The sequence below is a fragment of the Panthera leo genome, chromosome C2 (assembly GCF_018350215.1).
Source record: "Panthera leo isolate Ple1 chromosome C2, P.leo_Ple1_pat1.1, whole genome shotgun sequence".
NCBI classification, from domain to species: Eukaryota; Metazoa; Chordata; class Mammalia; order Carnivora; family Felidae; genus Panthera; species Panthera leo.
Window position 1 is genome coordinate 150297411 of NC_056687.1, and position 22922 is coordinate 150320332.

Sequence of the window (22922 nt, forward strand, 5' to 3'; positions counted from 1 at the left end):
TATGTTTACGTAGCAGGAACTTGAGGCTAAGAGGGGGGTTAAGAATCCTGTTCATGCTCACACAGCTTCAAGGCTGAGACCTGAATCCAGGGCTTCTGATCCAGTCTCATGATGACTTATGCTCTAACTCCCTCGTACTCTTTGGGCAGAAATTGGATAAACATACCTCAGTGATGCACAGAGCTGGAGCAAATGGAAATAATTACAGAATGTCTGAAAAGTCAAGAAACGTAAGGATGAACTCATTTTTAGGAGCATATTAATTACGTTTTCAAATAACATTTGAAATAACATTTGAACTCATTTTTAGAAGCATAGTAATTACATTTTCAAATAACATTTCAAATACATTTTCAAATTCTCCTAAGATATTTTTTTTGAACCCCCAGAAAACTTTTCTGGTGAAATAACTAAGCTTAAAGCAATAGGTCCAATCTATTTTTTATTTTGAAACAAGTACAATAAATACACTATTTATGTTTCTAGGCCTGTTAGACACCCTCTCATGTCCAGGTCAGGTAGAAAGTGTAAAAAATCTCAACTTACTATGAACACCTGATGTTGTATCAGCAACGTGTGATATAAAGGAAATACTGGAAACATTACTAGGCAGAAGGATTTAATTCTTTTATTTATCACTGAAAATAGAATTCTGTCACAGCAGAACTCATTGTTAGGCGTATTTGCACCGGCCAAAAGTAAAATCATGTCCCCAGAAACCTACTTAACCTACAGTAGGAGCTTGGATGACAGATCATTAATAGTAATCATCATACTAAAAGGTTATACTATCTTTATTTTTTTTTTTATTATCTTTCTTTAAAATTTTTTTTAACGTTTATTTATTTTTGAGACAGAGAGAGACAGAGCATGAACAGGGGAGGAGCAGAGAGAGAGGGAGACACAGAATCTGAAACAGGCTCCAGGCTCTGAGCTGTCAGCACAGAGCCCGACGCGGGGCTTGAACTCACGGACAGCGAGATCATGACCTGAGCCGAAGTCAGACGCTTAACCGACCAAGCCACCGAGGCGCCCCTAAAAGGTTATACTATCTTTAAAGAGAAGGGAATAGTAATTGGCTCAAGATGGTTAACTCAGCATCTTTACCATCAAAAAGTCCCTGAGGGTCTCAGACAAGATATATTTTGGGACAGAATAAATCTGGCACTGGACAACAAGGGTATACTATCTTTGGATCAGACATTTCCTTCCACCTGAAGGAAAAAACAGATGAAAATCAGTTGATGGAAGAAACTGCATATTTAAACACTGGCACCATTGGATTCTTAAAGATCACAGAATATCTTCAAAATTTGGAGATTTTGAACCCCAAATCCTATATTTAAGTAAAAGAATATGTAAGAAAGAAGGCAAAATAAAGGCCCTTTAAAGCATTTTTTAAAATATTCAAGAACTCAGAAAGTTTTCTTCCATAGGCAATATTGATGACACAGAAAAGAAAGATATGGGACAAAAGAAATATAGGTATATAAAGAAATCAGTATTAAAAATTAAAAACCCACAGAAAAGAAAGGCATGGGACAAAAGAAATATAGGTATATAAAGAAATCAGTAAAAATTGAGGTTATGTCTAAATCATACTGGTATGTAATGAGAGTGAAATATTTTATGGGTGATTTCTAGAAGAATAGAAATTTAATGCATTTTTTAATTAAACAAAAGGCAAGGAAAAGGATAAAGTCCAGAAGAAACCATGTAGTAAATTAAAAACATTAAGTGGTAACAAATAAAGTACATTATTATCAGTAATCACAAAAAATGTGAATGATATGGGGTGCCTGGGTGGCTGAGTCGATTAAGTGTCCGACTTTGGTTGAGGTCATGATCTCATGGTTCGTGGGTTCGAGCCCCGCATTGGGCTCTGTGCTGACAGCTCAGAGCCTGGAACCTGTTTGAGATTCAGTGTCTCCCTCTCTCTCTGCCCCTCCCCCACTCGCGCTCCATCTCCCTCTGTTTCAAAAATAAATAAACGTTAAAAAGTGAATGATAATATTTTTTGGTTATAATACAACCTCTGGTTTCAATTAAAAATGGTTTCACAACTTTATCTAGCTTGTAGTTATGACACATTTAAAGTCAAGTGACAGAGAGATTGAAAAACTTATTGCAAGCAACTGCTAATTGAAAAGTGGGGTGTATATATGTGTATATATACATATATATGTGTATATATATATATATGTGCATATACATATATACACATATACATGTATATACAAACCGCGAGATCATGACCTGAGCTGAAGTCAGACGCTTAACCTACTGAGCCACCCAGGCACCCCAAGAAATTCATTTTTCAAAGAAAGCAGTATACATCCAAATTTAGGGAATATAGCCAAAGCAGCATTAGGGGAAAATGCATAGCATTACTTGTACTTACGAGAGAACATGGGAAATACCCGGACTATATTTTCAACTCAAGAGCTAGAAAAAGAACAAAATAAGTCCAAAAATATGGGGAAAATCCCCAAAATCATAAAGAGCAAAGAAAAAGTTAGTAAGTTAGGAAAAGCAAGAGTAGTGACCAGTATAACTTAATGATCAGTAAGAAGCCAAGTTTTGTTTTGTTTTAAAGGCTTTCAAAGTAGACAAACTCTCGGCAGTTGCGAACAAGAAAGAGGAAGAGGGCTTATAAAGATAACCTGGTGGGGCTCCTGGGTGGCTCAGTTGGTTAAGCATCCAACTTTGGCTCAGGTCATGGTCTGGGGTTTGTGAGTTTGAGCCCCACATCAGTCTCTGTGCTGACAGCTCAGAGCCTGGAGCCTACTTTGGATTCTATGTCTCCCTCTCTCTCTGCCCCTCCCCACTTGTGCTCTTTCTCTTCCTCTCAAAAATTAGCATTAAAAAAAGTTTTGTTTTGTTTTTTTTTTAAAGAAGGAACCTGGCCCAATAGTTTTTGATGGTCAAGTTCATCAAACATCAAAAATCCCATCTTATTTAAAATGGGATTTTTAAAGCATAGAAAAAGATGGAAACCTTTCTAACTTGTTTTAGGACTCTAAAAGCAAAAGGAATAGTTTATAATAGCATCAAAATAATAAAATACTTAGCAACAAATTTAACAAAATAAGTGCAAAACTTATACTTTTAGAACTATGCAATGCAATATTCTTGAAAGACATTAAATAAATGAAGAAACATGTTCATGGATCAAAAGGCTTAATATTGCTAAGGTGCTAATCTCCCCCAAACTGATTTACAGACTCAACACAATATCCATTAAAATTCAAGCTGGCTTCTTTGCAAAAATTGAAAAGCTGATCCTAAAATTCATATAGAAATTTAAGAGACCCCAAATAGATAAAACAATCTTGAAAAAGAACAGCATTGTTGCAAGATTCATACTCCTTACTACAAAGCCACAGTAGTTAAGACAGTGTGGTATTGGCATAGGATAGACATTGTAGGTCAGTGGAATGGAACTCAAAGTTCAGAGAAAAAAAAAACAACCCTAAAATTTATGGTCAACTGATTTTTTGACAACAGTGACAAGACAATTCAATGGAGGAAAGAATAGTTTTTTCAAACTATTGGTGTTGGGACAACTGGATATTCACATACAAAAGAATGAAGTTAAACTCTAAATTCACATCATACATACAAATTAAAATGGACAAGAAAGCTAAATGTAAGAGCTAAAACTATAATGTTCCTAGAAGAAAGCATAGTGTATATGATCATTGTATTGGGTTAGGCGATGGTTTCTTAGGTATGACACCGAAAGCACAAATAACAAAAGAAAAAAGATAAATTGGGCTTCATCAAAATTAAAAAACTTTTGTGCTTGAAAGGACACCGTCAAGAAAGTGAAACAGAAACCCACAGAATGGGAGAAAATATTTGCCAGTTATATACCTGATAAGAGAGTTGTATCCATAATACATAGAGAATTCTTACAACTCAATAATAAAAAAAATAATCCAATTAAAATAAGCAGAAGATTTGAATAGACATTCCTCTGGAGAAGATAACACAGTTGGTAAATAAGCACATGAAAAGGTGCTCAACACCATTAGACATCAGGAAAATGCAAATCAAAACCACAATGAGATACCACTTCATACCCACTGGGATGGTTACAATCAAAAGGAGAGATAATCATAAATGTTATTGAGGATGTGGAGAAATTGAAACTTTCATAAATTGCTTGTAGGAGCTACTTGTAGGAATATGGAATGTCTTTTTGAAAACAGCCCGGTAGTTCCTCCAAAGGTTAAACACAGATTTGTAATATGACCCAGCTGTACTACTCCAGGGTAAATACCCAAGAGGAATGAAAACCTGTACGTTCACAAAACATTTGTACATGAATGTTCATAACAGCCTTATTCATGAGAGTCATAAAGCAGAAACCACCCAAATGTCCATCAACTGATGAATGAATACACAACATGTGGTCCCTCCGTGCAATGGATGTTCAGCCATAAAAAGAAGGTTACATGCTACAACACGGATGAACTTTGAAAACATTATGCGAAGTGAAAGAAACCAGTCACAAAAGACCACATATTACATAATCCCATTTACGTGAAGTGTCCAGAATTGGTTGGTCTCCGGAGACAGAAAGTAGACTAGTGGTTGCCTGGGGTTAGGAGTGCATGGTAAGGGGAAAATGGGTGGTTGCAGCTAATGAGTATGTGGTTTTTTTGTTTTTTTATTTTTTGTGGGTTTTTTTGGGCGACGAGAATGTTCTAAAATTGATTGTGGTGATGGTTACATCAACTCTGTAAATATATTTAAAAAAAAAAACCATTGAATTCTACACCTTAAATGGGTGAATTGTATGGTAGATGAATTTGGTATCTCTCTAAAATTGTTATAAAAAGGAAGAGTAATCAAAAAAAGTGAACACCAGTTTCTCCTACTTCCTGTCAATACATTGACAGCATTATATTGTTAATATAATAAATAATAATAGTAATATTAATTATTAATATTTTATTAATTAATAATAAAAAGAATATTATTAACCCAGACATGCAAGGGTAATCAAGCATAAGTAAATGTACTATTGTAATTACAGTAAAAGACCCAGCATTTAATATATAAGGATTTGAATACAGGATTTTGCCATTTTGGAGGAACAGGGAGACATGTTTACCAACTCTCCACACTGAGGAACCCTCCACACCGCAAGTTTTTAACACATCAGAATGAAGGCTTTTATGACCCATATATAACCAAGACCACTCGTGGGAGTTTCCTTTCAGTTAATAAGGTTGAAGGGGCCTTGGGACACTCAACGAGGGAATGGAGACTTGGCGATACTCAAGTGGAGGTGATGGAGACCCGCATCTGCCAGATGGAGGAGATGAGACCCCTTGACAGCATGGGAAAGAAAGGTCAACATCATAAGTACAATCAGCTAACTTCAGAAAGGCTCTTTGGAAAGCGATGCTGATCATATACATTTGGAAAGTGGCATGGAGGCTGTAACTCCTAGTTAAACACGTGATGCACCACCATGTTGTAAAAGGAGGGATCGCTCTCTTCCCCAAGACATTGATACATTAAAGAACCCCAGCTCTATGGTCCTCTCAATAAGGTGAAATAAAAAGTGATTTTAATCAATCACCTTGTTCTGTTCTCTAAGGACAGCCCCCCCCCCCCCCCAACCCCTGCCTGGCTTTGTCCCCAGTATGAGAAGGGCCAAGGACCACAGTGGGGGTTAAGGCCTCATGTTAGATCACCTGTATGTTTTCTCCAAGTGGGATGATGCAGGAGCTGTTGCTTCTAATCTCAAGGATAGACCAGTGACCTTTCCAAGTTCCAGATTTATGCTGATATTTTCATTGTAATAATAGCCTCCCCAAATTCTTTCCACAGCTCACTTCAATATAAGAGCTGCTTAATCGATTCTATTACTCTTTTAACCAAGGCACAAGTTATTTTTTTTATGTGCAATATACCCATATTGTAGTCTGCCCACCAAGGTTTGTAATCCCAGGCCAACCATGCCCTTATGTTACAGGGCTGCACAAGGCTATCACAATGCCGTAGCCACAGTGAGACAAACTTGTGGTTCCATGTCTGTATAAAATCTTATTTAACTGATAGCACACTCTTCATGTTTCATTGGTTCCTTAGGCTTTAGGTCTACTTTTCAAGACTCTTAAATTCAGTCATCTTACTTTATCGGAAATGTTTTCTGTATTTAATGGACTTACAATGCTGGTAAAGCCATCTCACCCAAGATTCATTTTCTCTTTCTTTGTTTCCTTCCTTCCTTCCTTCCTTCCTTCCTTCCATCCATTCTTTGGACGGGATTGTATCTCATCTAAGCAAACAGCAAAGACATATTCATGTGGCAAAATAGTAATAGCTTGCATTTACTGAATGTGCATTATATACCAGGTCAGGGCTAAGTGCTTTACACAAAATACGTCTGTGTTCATTAGCCAGCCTCATTTTAAATTTGAGACCACAAATCTCAAAAGGGTAGTCTGCACTTCACTTCTTGCTGTACTTCCTGGGATGTCCTTTTTTAACTCTCTACAGTGATGATTTCAGACCTCTTCTCTCTTTGCAAAACCCAACTTCTCCCCCTATATTCATCTTAGCTGATGGCCTTGCGCATACTTTATTGAGAAGATAGAAACAATCAGATGGGAACAAACATCATCCAGCCACGAAATCTCCAAATTTCTTTGCATTTGTACCTCTGCTCTCTACTTTGCCTCTTGTTACAATCGATGTAGAATCCCTGTTTTCCTCTTTTGTCCTTTCTAGGATGTTGGTCCTGGAAGAATCCCCTTCTCTTTATTGTATTTATAATGTCTTTCTCTGTATAGTATTAGTTCTACCAGGATGCAGGTATTCTCTAGAATCTTCCATCTCAGAAAGACAAAAGTAAAAACCTCCCTTGACCTCATTCCTTGTCTTGCCAGGACCCATTTCTCTGCTCTTCCAAAGAGCTGTCTATATTACTCTCTCCACTTGCTCAAGACCTATCTCTCCTAAACCCCTCCAAACAGGCTTCTCTCTCCATCGCACCAAGAGTATACTTGTCCGAGTTTGGTTGACCTCCATATTGCCAGTTGAATGCAACTTCATTTTTTTTTTTTTTCCTTACATGACTTCAGAATTTGATGAAGTGAACTACTACTCCTTTCTTCTTTTGGTTTGTATGACATCACCCTCTCTTGGTTTTCTTCTATATCTTCTGTCACACTATTTCCAGCACGTTTGCTGGCTCCTTCTCTGCTCAGACTATGTCAGTGTGATCATCAAGAAAGGAGGAAAATCCGAAGATGGTGTTTTGGATACCAAGGGAAGGAAGGGTGCATCCTAGAGGCTGGGTGAGGAGGAGTAGTCACCGGCAGAGGACAGTCAAGCCCAGTGGCCTGGCAAAGTCACAGTTTTATTCGGTGGCACGATGCTTTCAGGGTGAGGAGGATAGAGCTGAAATAGAGAAAGTAGCTATTTCCAAACACTCGGGAGACCAGGGAGGGTCTCAGATCATCCACATTTTGGTTATACTAGTTACAGTAATCTACCAGCAAGAAGGAAATGCATTAGAATTTTCCCTTGAGCTAAAGAAGAATGAAGATGGAGAGGAAATTTTTCTGCATCAAAAACATCTTTTTTTCATGTTTATTTATTTTTGAGAGAAAGAAAGAGGGAGAGAGAATGAGAATGAGCAGGGGAGGGACAGAGGGAGACAGGGAGAGGGAGAATCCCAAGCAGGCTCTGCACTGTCAGTGCAGAGCCCGATGCAGGACTCAAACCCATGAACTTTGAGATCATGACCTGAGCCGAAATCAAGAGTCGGATGCTCAACTGACTGATGCATCATGCATCAAAAACACCTTTGAGGAAGGGAAACAAAGGTGGGCAATTATGTAAATAAAGGCATTTGACCTTAAGAAGTGGGTAGGACATGGAGAGAGGGTGAGAAAACAGATTAAATAAAACAAAATCTACTCTTTAGTTCAGGGCACCTTAATTCCCTTTGAATGTTAGTTCTCTTTAATGCAGAAACATGAAAATTTGTAGAGCTATCAATAAGGGCCATGAGTTTGGAGGGCAGCATCATTGTTTCTTGGGCTATTCCAAGCTAAATAAAGTACCCCAAGCAATATAACAGACTATTTTCAAGAGCAATTTCCACAGTAAGCACAGAAAGGGGTTCTGTGTAGCTTTTTCTTACAGGGGAAAAAAGAGTGAATATCTTTACTGTCTTAGAAACAGTTGTATTAAAAGTACCCAATCTTATTATGACTTTGTATATGTGCTTGATGTATAGAAATGCCGTTAGTTTCCCCTTTGCAATGTCAGAGATTCCAAAATAAGTACCCAGTTTCAAAAACCAAATCTGGTTTTCATAGCAAACACATATATTTTTCTTTTTTAAAAAAGCTTATTTATTTATGTTGAGAGACAGAGTGAGCAGGGGAGGGGCAGGGAGCAAGGGAGAGAGTGAATCCCAAGCAGGCTCTGCTCTGTCAGTGCAGAGTCCCACGAGGGGCTCGAACTCATGAACCATGAGATTATGACCTGAGCCGAGATCAAGAGTCAGACGCTCGACTGACTGAGCCACCTAGGCACCCCCCTATTTTTTCTATGTAATTGCATGGTTAGCGGTGGGGACATCACCGCTACATAGCTGGGGTGCTAAGTTACAGGAGTGGTGGGAAAATCAGTTCAAGCAAAAATCTAAGCAAACTTCAGAGTAAAAGCAAGAACTACTATATCCCGTATCTGTTCCATTGTTTCAGCTACTGACCCAACAGCCCTAGCAGGAAATCTGGGGGCCTTCCTGCCTTTCTTCCCTTCTCTCTGCTTTTTCTTCTTGATCCTCCGCATCTGCCTCCAACCCTTGAACACCTGTTTTCAGCCTCACTATTGCCTTGGGCCTGGGTGCGGAGGGGGCTGTGTCGAGGGTGGGTCCCTTCCCTGCCTCTGTGCAGACCCCGGTTCTTGAGTTCGTCCAAGAAAGAATGCAGAGCCAAACTCTCAAGTAAGCGAAGCTTTATTAGAAAGTTCAAAAGCAGAAGTACACTCTCAGGATGGGACAGCAGGCAGGCTCAGAGACGGCAAATGCACCAGGGCTGGGGGGTGACTTCTCTTTTTATGCTTTTGCCTCCATAGCTAGGGCAGTCTCTGAGATTGCTTCCAGTCAACTAAGGGACCCTCCTACTGGTTGGGAGGGGGGAATTTTTGGCCCTATAGGGTCCTTGTCCAAACTGTCATGGCAGCCTTCCCTTCCAAAGGGGAGTCGAAACTACAAAGTAAATGTATTGTAATGAAGCTATAGGTTGCTTTAGGGCAGTGGTTATAGGGAAAGGCACATGTGTGCTCCCTGGGGCTTTTCCTAGCTGTTTGTGTTCTGGATTTTTATTTATTTATATTCGTTTGTTTGTTTGTTTGATTAATGGTCAGAAAATCCTATTCCCTGCTAATATCTAGCTAACTGCCTATTCTATCAGATAGGGAATAAGATTGTGTGAAATTAGAATTTTGGTAGGGAAAGGGGGCTGGCATGGGCTGGCATGTGTATTCTTAAAAAGCACCCCCAGGGATTCTGATTCCCCTCCCCACCACCATCACACTTAAGAACCTGAAGGTATAATACAAATTCGGAAGATCAAAGGAAATACAAGATCTTTCACAGCAGGAACAGATATTCTAAACCCCAGATGCGTCATTCAGGCAAAATAAAGGACAAAAAGGCACCAGGAAGGAGATGTGAGAGAACATGAAATAAAACGGGACAAGCCAGAGACCCAGATTTGAGATATTCAATACCGATCTTTGGCCACCCCTGCACCCCCAGCCTGCCTCTGGGCAATAGGACTCTACCCAGTTCTGACTGTATGTCCTTCTCTAATGGGCATGCCAGCGTCATGAATTCTGTGTCTTCCTAGACTGCAGACTGCCAGAGGGCGGAATTACAAATCTTTTACTTTTTACCTATCTGGTGCCTGGCAAAGGGTAGACACTAACTAAACATATGCTGCTGAATTCAGTGAGTGAATGTGTGTTTCTAATCTGCACCTGGATATCTCTATCAAGATGTTCCAAAAGCACCTGATACTCAACATGACCCCAAACTGATCTTTTTATTTGGATTGTGCTTACTCGTGTGCCTCTACTTCCATATTGGTTGGTGGAATGGAGTCGAGCAAGTCAGAACCCTGAGGTCTTCTGGTGTGCCCACAACTTGAGTCGTCAGTAGCCACTCGCTTTTTCCTTCTTAAACTTCCTGTTTCCTGAGACATTATTCTCCCCTGGTTTTCCTTCTTTCTGACTGCTCTTCCTCGGCCAATACGGTTCCATAGGTCCAGGCCCTCGGTACCTATCTGGTTTTGTAAAGTCCCCTGGTGACCTCATCCATGTGCACACTTCTGGTTCCATCCATGTCCCAGTCGCCCTCTGATCTCCACCTCCAGCCCTGATCTCTGCAAATGTAGACCCACCTACCTCCTGGACCTCTCCACTTGGCCAATATCTCAAATTGAACATATCCCAAAAGGAATTCATCTTCCTTCACCATCCGCCAGTTCAGTGAATGGGAGCAATGTTTTCCTTATTTCACACCTCAATCTTTTTTACTCCCCATATCCAACCAATTCCCCAATCCCGTTTTTGCCTCCAAAATGTCTCCTGGATCCACCGAAATTCTCCTTCCTCCCTGCCCTGATCCAAGCTGTCTTGATTTGTTCCTGGACTCTCTGGGAAGTCTCTGAATTAGTTTCCCCATAATCTTTGTCTTGCTGCAATGTATTCCTTATGCTAAAAATCCAGAGCAATTAAAAAGAATAACTCACAAATCTGATTGGGTCACTTCCCTCCCAAACTTTTCAATGTCTTGCCTTAAATCATGGACTAAACGTAGGATTTCACTGTATCGATCCAGACTTGCACATAAATGATATTTATCTGTGATAAATGGGATGGTGGTGGGGGAACATGCAAAATGGTCTGCATAGAGAGGAAGGAGTGAATCACACAACTAGGTGGAAAATGATAGCTTAACAGTGAGTCCCGGCACTCTGCATAGGTGGAGAGGTGTCTCTGGGCAAGTGCTTGGGGCAGAAAGTGGGACAGATTGTATGCCTTGAGTTTTCAGTGGGGCCAAAACATCACGGAGGCCCGTGGAGTTGGCCAAGCAATCCTGGAGGTCAGAGAGGAGGAGACAGGGCACAGCAGGAGACTGGTGCCATATGGAAAGTCCACTGTTGGTTGGAAAGAGGACTTTTGAGGAACAGGAATGTCTCGGTGGGATTTTTAGCCATTAGGTAACATGTATATGCCCCCACCCACTCCCCCACGCCACCCCCAACCTCTGCCAGCTCCTGCTGCCCTGAAGCCCTTCAGTGAGGTCTACTATTTAGAAATGGTGGGTTGTTGTCTTTGTTGTTGTTTTAAATGCAAATGGCGACGGGCTTAAATTTCCTCTCTGGATTGTTGCAGTGCGAAACAGAGCCTGCAGCAGGGAAGCAGAGATCAGAAACCACAGATCTTCAAAAGTACAAACTCACAGACTTTGGGGAAAGGCTTTGGGCTTCGCAGGAAATAGAATTAAGGGTTTGAACCAGTATAGGTTTGAACCTAGATTTTGAGTGGCACCCCCCTCCAACTACCTGGGTTACACTAGGATTCTCCTAGGCTGGGAGGGATCCGGCGCCATCAGAGAGGAGGTGACACTTGAGCACAGCCTTCTTAAAGAATAGGTAGGGATTTTCCCAGTCAGAGGGAGGCATTCCAGGGGATTGAATATGATGTGGGAAGACACAGAGTTGAGAAAGGTCTTAGCTTTAATGGCTTGTGACCCACAAAGGGTAAATGGGACCCTACCAGGAGCTGTGGTCCAGAATTCCCATCTGGTACAGCCCAGCTCTGACAATGCCTGAAACGGGCTTTCTAACCACATTGTAGATCTATTATTTCAGCATTAGCCAAGATGTTTATTTTCCCCTGCAATCAAAGACAGAGTGGAGGCTGGTAGAGCAGAATCCTAACTCCTTCGAGTCAAGAAGGACTTACTTATTATTCTTTTGTCATCGGACAGTTCAACAATCAACGGGCACCAAGCTGACATTTGGCCGAGTGACATCAGCAGAGCTGTTGAACCTCAGATAGTCAGCATTTCAATAGCCCGTGGTCACTAGGAAGAATCGCTGCTGGGCACAGCAAAAGCAAAAACAGTGTCATTCAAAGACAAAAAAGAACCTCAACTCTGCCAGACTGAGGAGAGCAAGCCCATTCATCACCAGGATGGTCCTACAAAGACCCACATTACAAATGGGGTGGAAATGCTCATTCACAGTCTGTTCCCGGTGGAGCATTCACGACACATGGTCTACATTTCTCAGGGCAAAGAATGCTTGTCCAGCCTTCCCCTTTTAAAGACTGGCCCGTCCTCAAAGACGGCAATCTTTTTCTGACTTCTGAGTGCGTTTGTCATGAAATGAATAAACCAGAAGGGAAGAATAAACCAGGAAAGACAGGCTTGAAAGTGCCAAGTTATTGTCATTACCAGAAAACGGGGGGGGGGGGGGGGGGGGGCGTGTTGAAGACGGAAATGCGACAAAAAATCCTACCCCGACTGCCTGCAAACTGCTCTTTTAGCTTCCATTAAGTAATGGCCATATTGCTCAATGAATGAGGACGGCAATTACGTGCCTTCGCGTCCTGTCATCCTAACACCCCATGGCTGTGGCACACCCTGGCTCTGGGCCAGCATCACTTTTTCATTTGATCACACAGCACACGGGGAAGAAGGTGGCTCTCGCGGTCCTCAGGCCACAAGGCTCTCAGGTCTCGCAGACCTTCCTGAGCAAGCACAGACTGAGAACTTGGCAGACTTGACGGGGAAGGGCCAAGGGAATACTCTCCAAATTGCTCTGCTCAGAGCAGAGTACAGCCTCTCCTGGACTCACGCGAGATCTTAAGAGATGGCAGATGTACGGATGTTCGGTGCCCTTTCCCTGTGCAAGTAGACTTCCTGGAGGTCCTTAGGTTGCTGGGCTTGTGAACGGCTGAGCCTGCCTGGCTGGAGGGCTTTGGGGGCTATAAACCGGAGGGACGCAGAACGGGATAGAGGAGAGGCTGTTACACCTGCCTCACAGTGCCACGTGGCTCTTACCTCTGCTAGCAGAGATTTAACTTGGGTCCGCTTCAGAGAGCCACAAGGACACTTGATTGGAAATCCCCACACCTCAAGGCTGCCTCCTGGGTTGTTTCTGGGCAAAAATGCCCTGATGTCCTTTAGAAGCTCAGTTGAGATGGCTGGCCAGGAAGTAGACATTCCCTCTCTGGGCTGGGGGTGTGGGGGGGAGAGCAAGGAAGGCAAGACTGACCCAAAGCTTTTCTCTGAAGGGTTGGAGGGACACTCATCCCAGGCAAACCAATAGATTGGGGCTCTCAGGATGACCTCCCCCCCTCTGCCCTGCTTTCCGCTGCCCTTCAAGCCCTGGGTCATGTCTTGAGAGTTAGCACGGTCCCTGACAGGGCAGGGGTGGGGACTACCTCGAAGGGGAATTTGAGTCATGAGAAGTGTACTGGGTGTTCTAGTTCGTGGGTGGTCTCCAAACCTTTTTGGCTACATATGCCATGAGTAAAAACTGTTTGATGATGCGTGCTCAAAAGATGTAGTTTCATTTATAAATTATTTACATGTACTGTCATCTATCATGTATTTAATATTGGTAAACTTGCTTCCAGATAAAAAATAAGTATAAATAGAAGTTCTAGTATTTTCTTTCACCTGTCTGCAGTTGACCACATTCTATACCTTGTGTGTTATCTGTACCCCACTTTGGACTACTACTTTTTTTGAGTGCTTATTTATTTTTTATTTTTTGAGAGAGAGAGAGAGAGACAGAGAGGGAAAGAGTGCAATTGGGGAAGGGTCAGAGAGAGAGGGGGGACAGAGGATCCCAAGCAAACTCTGTGCTCACAGCAGAGAGCCCGACCGGGGGCTCGAGCTCCTGAACCTCGAGACCACGACCTGAGCTGAAGTCAGACACTTAACCGACTGAGCCACCCAGGCGCCCTGAGAAGCGCTACCTTAACGCTCTCATCTTTATGAAACCTGATTAACTTTGATATAAAACATACTTTTCCATATTGTAGGACTTGATTCTACCAACCTGGATCCTTCTAAACAACTTCTTTGAGGTTTCCAGTGTTTGAAGTGGGTATTAAAGTTTTCTAGCCCTTTGAACACTCTTTAAAATGCAGCTCCATTTACCTGCACTTTATCATAATTGGAACTCAATTGCAGAGACAGAAGGCTCGCACAGCCAACTGTTCTGTAGAATGCAAATTGTGCATGGGAAATACTTCCCCGGGGAGAAAATGGAGTGGCTGTTGTGAGAGAGGTTATTTTTACAAGAACACACCAAATGTCTCCCGTGCTTTAGTGTTTTATCGAAAATCTCAATGAAAGAGAACCCTTTGTGAGAGATCAATACACACACGCACATACACACGCGCACACGCGAGAGTGAGAGCAAGAGAGCGATGCTATGTTTTAGGGCGCGTGATGGAAACCTAACAGAAGTTGCCTACATCAGTTGTGAAATGTCGAAAACAAACAGCCCAATAGTTTGCTTATGCATCCTTCATACTGGCACGTGATTTTCTCTTTGACAGCCACTCACCTTCACTTCTTCCCCAGCAGGATTCATCTAAGGTGATAAAACTCATCTTTCAGGTAGCGTATCCATTAGCCATTCCTGTGTCATAAGCTACTGCCAGATTCAGTGGTTTATTCTTGCTCGTCTGTCTAAAGGTTGGTGGGGTGGCTCTGCTGATCTCGGCTGGGCTCAGCCAAGCTTGGCTGCAGGCTGTAGGTTGGTTGGGTCTGGCCCTGTTCCTTGGACCTGTGACACGTTCTCATAGAGAGTGGCAAAAGGTAAGTGGACAAACCCACCTCCATAAACGTATTTCAAGCCCCTTATGCAGCTCTCACCGTAACATCTTATTGGCCAAAGCAAGTCATGTGGCCAAGTCCAAACCAAGGGTTGGAGACTCCAATGCTATGATCTGAATGTGCCTCCCCCCCCCACCCCCCCCCCCCCCGCATTCATATGTTGAAACCTAACCCCTAAGGTGATGGTATAAGGAGGTGGGGCTTTTGGGAGGTGATTAGGTCATGAGGGGTCCGCCCTCCCAATTGGGACTGGTGTACTTTTAAAGGAGGCGCCAGAGAGATTCCTCGCCTGTTTCCACCGTGGGAGGACACAGTGGGAAGATGGCAGTCCACAACAGCTTCCGGCAGCACCTGGCCATGCTGGCACCCTGGTCTTGGATTTCCAGCCTCCGGAACGGTGAGAAATACATTCCTGTTGTTTATGAGCTGCTGGGTCTCCGGTATTTCATCACAGAGCCCCAGTGGACTGAGAGAGGTATGTTCCACCGACCATAAGGCACGTCCCGTGGTCAAGCCCAATGTCAAGGGTGGTGCCCTCTTCTCAGAGTTAAGGTGTAAAAGGCGTGCATATTTGTAGAACGAGGGTCTTTTCTACTATCAGTAGGAAAAGTGAGGTATAGCATTTCGTACAAGTCACGGTGCTCGTGTGTGAAGGATTTTCTTATCCCGAGAGAAGGAGGACACAAGCACTGAGTACCTATAGTACTCCAAGATTCTACTGAGTTTTCTCCCATGTTATTTCATTGAACCTTTTAACACCACTAGAACCCATTTCACATACAAGGTGACAGGCCAAGGAGCTAGGACGTGGACAGTCTAGGAGTGGAGCCTAGTTTTTTCTGGCAGCCTTCACGTGCCTTGACTATTGGGTCACATTTTTGTTGTTGTTGTGGCAAATCAAACACTGACCTCTTAGGGGGAAATATTTTTCTTGCACTGTTCTAATACCCCAGAAGCAAGAAGTGCCGTACTTTTTCTGTGAGCACAGCTGCCCATCCCTCTTGATATTCAAATTGTTGGCTCAAATGGATTCTCTTGAAAACCTACACTGATGATGCCGATTGGTTGCTCAACACAGGCTTTGGGGACTTCTACGGGTTAGAGAGGCAGACTGTTCCCGTCACTTGAGTGTGACTGGCCTCTCTTGACTGTCTTGCTATCCTATCCTGCAGGGCTGGGGCCGTGGGGAGGAAGGATGGAGAAATCAGGAACTCCAGCCAGGAAACGCTGCCTGAAGAGAATTTCAGGTGGGTCGGCGATGTTGTTCTCCCCCATCTGAAATGCCCTGTTGACCTAAATGTTAGCTCGTTTGTCACCAATGCTTAGCAAACACCGATGTGCCAGGCACATTCACGGGAGTGTGGAGAAAGCTAGAGATGACCGGGTGAATCCTATGGATCTGTGTCTTAACAGGTGATTCTGGTGCCACTCAAGTTGGAGTATTACTGTGTTAGGCCACCAGATAGAGAAGGCTGGTGGCTTCTATTAGAATTACTATTCATTCATTCATTTCAGGTTAGAGGAGGGTTCCTACTCTTCTTCGGGGATGGCAGGGGCCAGGGTCTGGGGAGGCCAGCCTCAGAGAAGCAACAGTTGCCACCGATCCCGTGCAAGACTCTGGGAGAGTCACGGTCCTGCTTCCTGCTTGGCTATGCAGTCCCTGCAGGGATGGGCAGGGGCCTCCCCGATGATGTCCAGGCTTACCTGCAGGGTCTAAGGGTTCTCAGCCTGGGCACTATGGACATTTGGCGCTGGATAACTCTTGGTTGTGGGTGGTTATGCATTTACCAGCATCCCCGGCCACTCTCCACTGTATGCCAGGAGCACCCGCCCCCCCTCCCCCCGCCCGCTCTGCCCCGCCAAGTTATGACAATCAAAAAGGTCTCCTGAGGGATTAAATCACACCACTCCCCTCCCGTCTCCTGCTTTGAGACTGCTGGGCTTATGCTGGGAAATTCCGTTCTCAGGATAACGAGCAATGGAAAAGCCAGTGGTGTAACTGGAAGGAACGTGGGGTGTGAGGCTAGCAGCCTTGAATCTCGGCCCCTCCGATGACTGGCCACTGACTTCTTTCCCTGCCTCCTCTCCACTCCCAGTCTTCCCCAACCCCCAAAAACCACACCCCCACACACATTATTTTCATAAATGACTTTTACTTCTTTATCATTTCTCTTGACAGTAATTCTTGGCGATGTGCATATAACATGAAGGCAAGCATAACTTTCAGAAGTCATCAAAGATATGGTCTTATTGTCCTCGTTTTCTTAAACCATTAAAATATTTTCATTTATAAAAATTAATCTAAATATAAATATTGACACTGAAGATCAAAATCACTTGATGACAAAATAATTCTTCCGAAACTATAACATATGCTTATGGTTTTTAATAGTAAATTAAATCTTTGCACTTATTTGGCACAAGGAAACCTTTATAAAATTTCAAACGCCATAGAGCAGGCTTCTTCTTTTTTTTCTTTTTGTTTATTTTTTTGTTTTTGTTTTTTGCAAGGCTTACACAGTACACATTTTTGTCAAAGAAAACTGAATATTAACACTGGAACACACCGATAGTTGCTTTTCATGCCTCTTAAAGGAAACATTCGATTTGGAACTCAGATCTTTTGTTGTTGTTGTTGTGTTTTTAAAATTTGTATTTGTCTGCTTTGAGTCATACCAACAGAACAAAAAGCCAAGATTTACTGTGTTTCAAAGAAGTCACTTCTGTTGGATAGCACATACACAGGATCAGCAAAGGGTGTCACCGGAAGATAGGTAGATCGCATCAGGAATGGATCGGAACACACATTTCAGCAGCAAATCAGGTCTGGCAATGTGTGTAGCAGCAAAAGAAGGTAGAAGTTGAAACCAACGCAGGGTGAGGCTTTGGGGAGGCATTCCGATGACAGTTGGCTTAGAGGTGTGACTTTGGCAAACTAATCTCTCTGGCCCCCTCAGTTTCCAAATCTGAAAAGTGGGGATACCTACTGAAGAGGGTTGCTCCGAGGATGAAAATGAGAAGAAACTGCCTTCCTCAAAGCAGTCACTTAAAACATTTCGGTCAAACTATTCCCTTGCCCCCCATCGTTTGCTCTCTTCCTAAGATTCAGAATGTCTCAGGGACAAATTTTAACAAAGGCTGTAAATGCTCAGTTCATTGAGCGGAATTCTGCTCCATTGGCTTTTACAAGCACACTCTACACGGTCATGCCTTCGAGACCACAAACGTGGAGCACGTGTCGGCTCGTGTGTCTGTTAAACTCACAGTTTGTCCTTGCTTTTTTCATGCCTGTGAGCTTTCCCAGGCTATTCTTTAACCATTTTTTTCCTTTCAGGTCATCCTACTACTTTTGCCGAATTATCTACTGGGAAATAAATTCTGGAGGACATTTTCTCATGTGGTTAGAATCCACTTAGACGCGGCCATCACTAAGCTGCATCACGTGGATTCCAGACAGCGCCCCAAAGTTAAGCCAATGGTGAGCTCTCTCAAGCTCCTCTCCCCTTCACAGTGGGGAACCTGTCAGTGAGTCCAAGGAGAAACCCTAAATTCTCCATGAGACCTCGATTCAGAGAGACCTGGGCCTGGCGTGGGTGAGTCAGAACTTTCCATTCCGTGGTGTGTGATTGCAAGGCGATGGAAATGACTGGGCCACTGGTTACGGTCGTGTGGTGTGGGGAGAGGGGTAGCTAGGAGCTTCCCAGGAAGGAGGCGGCTGAAGGGAGACCTGCATCCTTGCCGGGTGCGCGCTCCCCAGATGGGACGGTCCCGATGTTCACTGCGGGGACATCTGCACGTTTTTCCTTAGCGTTTGTGGGACAAACGTGGTTTTGAGAGATTAGTAAGAACTGGTGCTGAATTAAACGATAATCTCCATCTCCCTTCTTTCCACCCCCCCGCCCCCCCAGCTCCCAACGGTTCTCCTTTGGACAAATAACTATTGACATATAATTTCAGTTGAATCAAAGGGATTAAAAAAAAAGAGAGATCTTAAAGACAACACACAGTAGCGAAGCGAACACGGAGAAGATGCGTCTTTTGAACAGGGAGCTCTGTTGTTGGAAGCCAGTGTCTCGGTTTTCTGTCTTGGATTCCCCTGGGAGCCTAAGGCAGCGAGTGGGCAAGACCGCAGTGCTCAAGTCTGGGGCTGCTTTCTGGGTGAGGTATCAGGACAGCCCTGTGCAGTGGTGCACCATGGCCCCCCCAGGCCCCCTCCTCGGGTGGAAATCGGTACAGTATTGGATGGCTGTTGGGTCAAGGCACTGTCGTGTACGGCCGGAGGCAGTGGGTCACTGGCAGTGGAGCTCCGTGGCACTAATACATCACAGCAGACGCCAGACTGGGCTCCTACGGCGAGACAATGAGCGCATGGTCATCAGCCACTTGGCAAGGGCAAGAAGAGGCAATTAAAAATGTCTCCTGCTTTTTTTCTTTTTTTTTTTTTCTTTTTAAATAGGCTTCGCACCCAACATGGAGCCCAATGCAGGGCTTGAACTCAAGACCCTGAGATCAAGACCTGAGCTGAGATCAACAGCTGGATGCTTAGCCGACTGAGCCACCCAGGTGCCCCTGTTTTCTATATCATAAAAAATGTTTGTGCTCGTTGACTGGGAATATTTAATTATTTAAAAAATCATACTTTAAAAAAAAGTTTATTTTGGAGAGAAAGAGGGGTGCACCTGCATGCACATGAGCAGGTGAGGAGCAGAGAGAGAGAGGGAGAGAAGGAGAATGCTAAGCAGGCTCGAAGCCACGAACTATGAGATCATGACCTGAACCAAAACTGAGTCGGACACTCAACCGACTGAGCCACTCAGGCACCCCAAAAGTGATGCATTTTTTACTTGTACTTTTTAAAAAAGTATTTATTTTTGAGACAGAGAGAGACAGAGCACAAGCAGGGGAGGGGCACAGAGACAGACAGAGGGTCCGAAGCAGGCTCCCAGCTGGCAGCAGAGAGCCCGAAGTGGGGCTTGAACTCACAAACTCATGAGATCATGACCTGAGCCTAAGTCGGATGCCCAAGCTACTGAGCCACCCAGGTGCCCCTACCTGTACTTTTTAATCTGTCTGAAATTTATTTGGCATGTGGAATACAGCAGTTATTTAATTTGATTCCCTTCCCATTACCACCCCCATGGCCAATTTCCTATGTTCAGAGTCTCTTGTGGTTTGCTTCCCACCCCCACTTCCTTAAGTTCATGTGTTTTGTTTCTTAAATTCCACGTATGAGTGAAATCATACAGTATTTGTCTTTCTCTGATTGACTTGTTTCGCTTAGCAGAATACATTCTAGCTCCATCCACATTGTTGCAAATGGCGAGATTTCATTCTTTTCGATGGCTGAGCAATCTTCCATTGTGTATATAAACCACATCTTCTTTATCCATTCATCAGTTGATGACATTTGGGCTCTTTCCCCAGTTTGGCTATTGTTGATATGAGGAACCTCCATACTATTCTCCAGAGTGGCTGCACCAGTTTGCATTCCCACCAACAGTGCAAGAGGGTTCCCCTTTCTCTACATCCTTGCCAACACCTGTTGTTTCTTGTGTTGTTAATTTTAGCCATTCTGACAGGTGTGAGGTGGTATCTCATCGTGGTTTTGATTTGTATTTCCCTGATGATGAGTAGTGTTGAGCATCTTTTCATGGGTCTGTTGGCCATGTGGATGTCTTCTTTGGACAAGTGTCTCTTCATGTCTTCTGCTCATTTCTTCACTGGGTTATTTGTTTTTTGGGTGTTGAGTTTGGTAAGTTCTTTATAGATTTTGGATACTAACCCTTTATCAGATCTGTCATTTGCAACTCTCTTCTCCCATTCCATAGACTGCCTTTTAGTTTTGTTGTTTTCTTCGCTGTGCAGAAGTTTTTATTTTTATAAAGTCCCAGTAGTTCACGTTTGCTTTGGTTTCCCTTGCCTTCGGCAATGTGTCTAGTAAGAAGTTGCTGTGGCCGAGGTCAAAGAGGTGGCTGCCTCTCTTCTCCTCTAGGATTTTGATGGTTTCTTGTCTCACACTTAGGTCTTTCATCCATTTTGGATTTATTTTTGTTTATGGTGTAAGAAAGTGGTCCTATTTCATTCTTCTGCATGTTGTTGCCCAGTTTTCCCAACACCATTTGTTGAAGAGACTGTCCTTTTTTCTATTGGATATTCTTTCCTGCTTTGTTGAAGATTCGTTGGCCATATAGTCGTGGGTCCACTTTTGGGTTTTTGATAACATTCCTCTGCTCTATGTGTCTGTTTTTGTGCTTGTACCGTATTGTCTTGATGATCACAGCTTTGTAATATGGCTTGAAATCCACAATTGTGAGGCCTCCAGTTTTGTTTTTCTTTTTCAGGATTGCTTTGGCTATTTGGGGTCTTTTGCGATTCCATACAAATTTTAAGATTGTTCTAGCTCGGTGAAAAATGCTGGTAGTATTTTGATAGGGATTGCATTAAATGTGTAGATTGCTTTGGGTAGTATAGACGTTTATTTATTTATTTTTAAAAGAACATTTATTTGTTTATTGTTTATTTATTTTTGAGAGCGGGGAGGGGCAGAGGGGGGAGACAGAAAAGCAGGATCCCTGCTAACAGCCTCATGCGAGGCCCGAACTCACGAACTGTGAGATCATAACCTGAACCAACGTCGAACACATCACCAACTGAGCCTCTCAGGCAGCCGGGGGAGTACAGACGTTTGAACAATGTTTGTCCTTCCAATCCGTAAGCATGGAACGCTTTTCCATTTCTTTGTTGCCCTCTTCAATTTCTTTCGTAAGTGTCTTATAGTTTTCAGCGTACAGATCCTTTACCTCTGCAGTTAGGTTTATTCCTGGGTATCTTATTGTTTTTGGTGCAATTGCAAAAGGGAGTTCCTAATACTTTAAAACAAATCAAAAACACATTCTCAGATATGCCTGTACCTCTTCTGAGCCTTCTTTTCCACTGACCATTTTTTATAGCTTTTAATTTGTTTTAAAATCTAGCAGGAGGGGCGCCTGGGTGGCTCAGTCGGTTGAGCGTCCGACTTCGGCTCAGGTCATGATCTCATGGTTCGTCAGTTCAAGCCCCGCGTCAGGCTCTGTGCTGACAGCTCAGGGCCTGGAGCCTGCTTCGGATTCGGTCTCTGTCTCTGTCTCTCTCTGATCCTCCCTTGCTCAACATTCTGTCTCTCTCTCAAAAATAAATAAAGATTAAAAAAAATCTAGCAGGAAAATCACTTTAATTTTGCAAAAATGCTTTTGTCTATTCTTTGAGTCATTCTTTCAGGAACTTTAGTTCGAAAGAAAGTCCCACTGAGAGCTTTATGAGAATTGGATTAAACTACAAATTAATTTGGGAAGAAATGACTTTTCTTGTTGAACTACTGATGTAGCTGAGTAATCAATACCTCAGTATTAAAGGTGTCCTTGCATTTCTGTAAAAGTTACTGCTGCAGTTAACTCGCTGATGCGTTATGTAGTAAGCTGCGTGTGTGTACATGTGAAGAAGGAGAGCTGTTGTGTGGGGTGTGTGTGCACGCGTGTGTGTGAGCAGGCACGAAACACGTGTGCACACGTACGTGTAGCTTCACAACACGAATCTTTCAGTTTTCAAGTTTTTTTAAGTGTTCCGGAGTACTTTATATCACCTGGAATTAATTTCTGCTTAAAAAATCTATCCCTGAGGGGCGTCTGGGTGGCTCAGTTGGTTAAACCTCCCGCTCTTGATCTTGGCTCAAGTCATGACCTCACTTTGGTTCATGGGATTGAACCCTGAGTCCAGTTCTGTGCTGTCAGCATGGAGCCTACTTGGGATTCTCTCTCTCCCCTTCCCTCTGCTCCTCCCTTGCTTGCGATCTCTCAAAATTAATAAACTTAAAAAATTTATCAGCAAAACTATTTGTCCAGTCTTTTTTTTTTTTAAATACGTTTATTTATTTTGAGAGACAGAGAGTGAGCAAGGGAGGGGCAGAGAGAGAGGGAGAGAGAGAATTCTAAGCTCTCTTGGAATGCAGGGCTTGCTCCCATGAACTGTGAGATTATGACCTGAG

The 22922-nt window shown here is 43.2% G+C and overlaps 1 protein-coding gene across 2 annotated transcripts in view; it reads right to left on the reverse strand.

Moving 5' to 3' along the window:
* Positions 1 to 18356: 18356 nt before the first annotated feature.
* Positions 18357 to 22922, reverse strand: part of LOC122198849 (myosin VIIA and Rab interacting protein) — a 370836-nt gene continuing 366270 nt past the window's right edge. For both annotated transcript variants that reach the window (XM_042903697.1, XM_042903696.1), the window contains one exon: positions 18357 to 19249. In XM_042903697.1, coding sequence (XP_042759631.1) covers positions 19217 to 19249 — 33 coding nt within the window. In that variant the 3' untranslated portion in view covers positions 18357 to 19216. The remainder of the gene's footprint in view (positions 19250 to 22922) is intronic.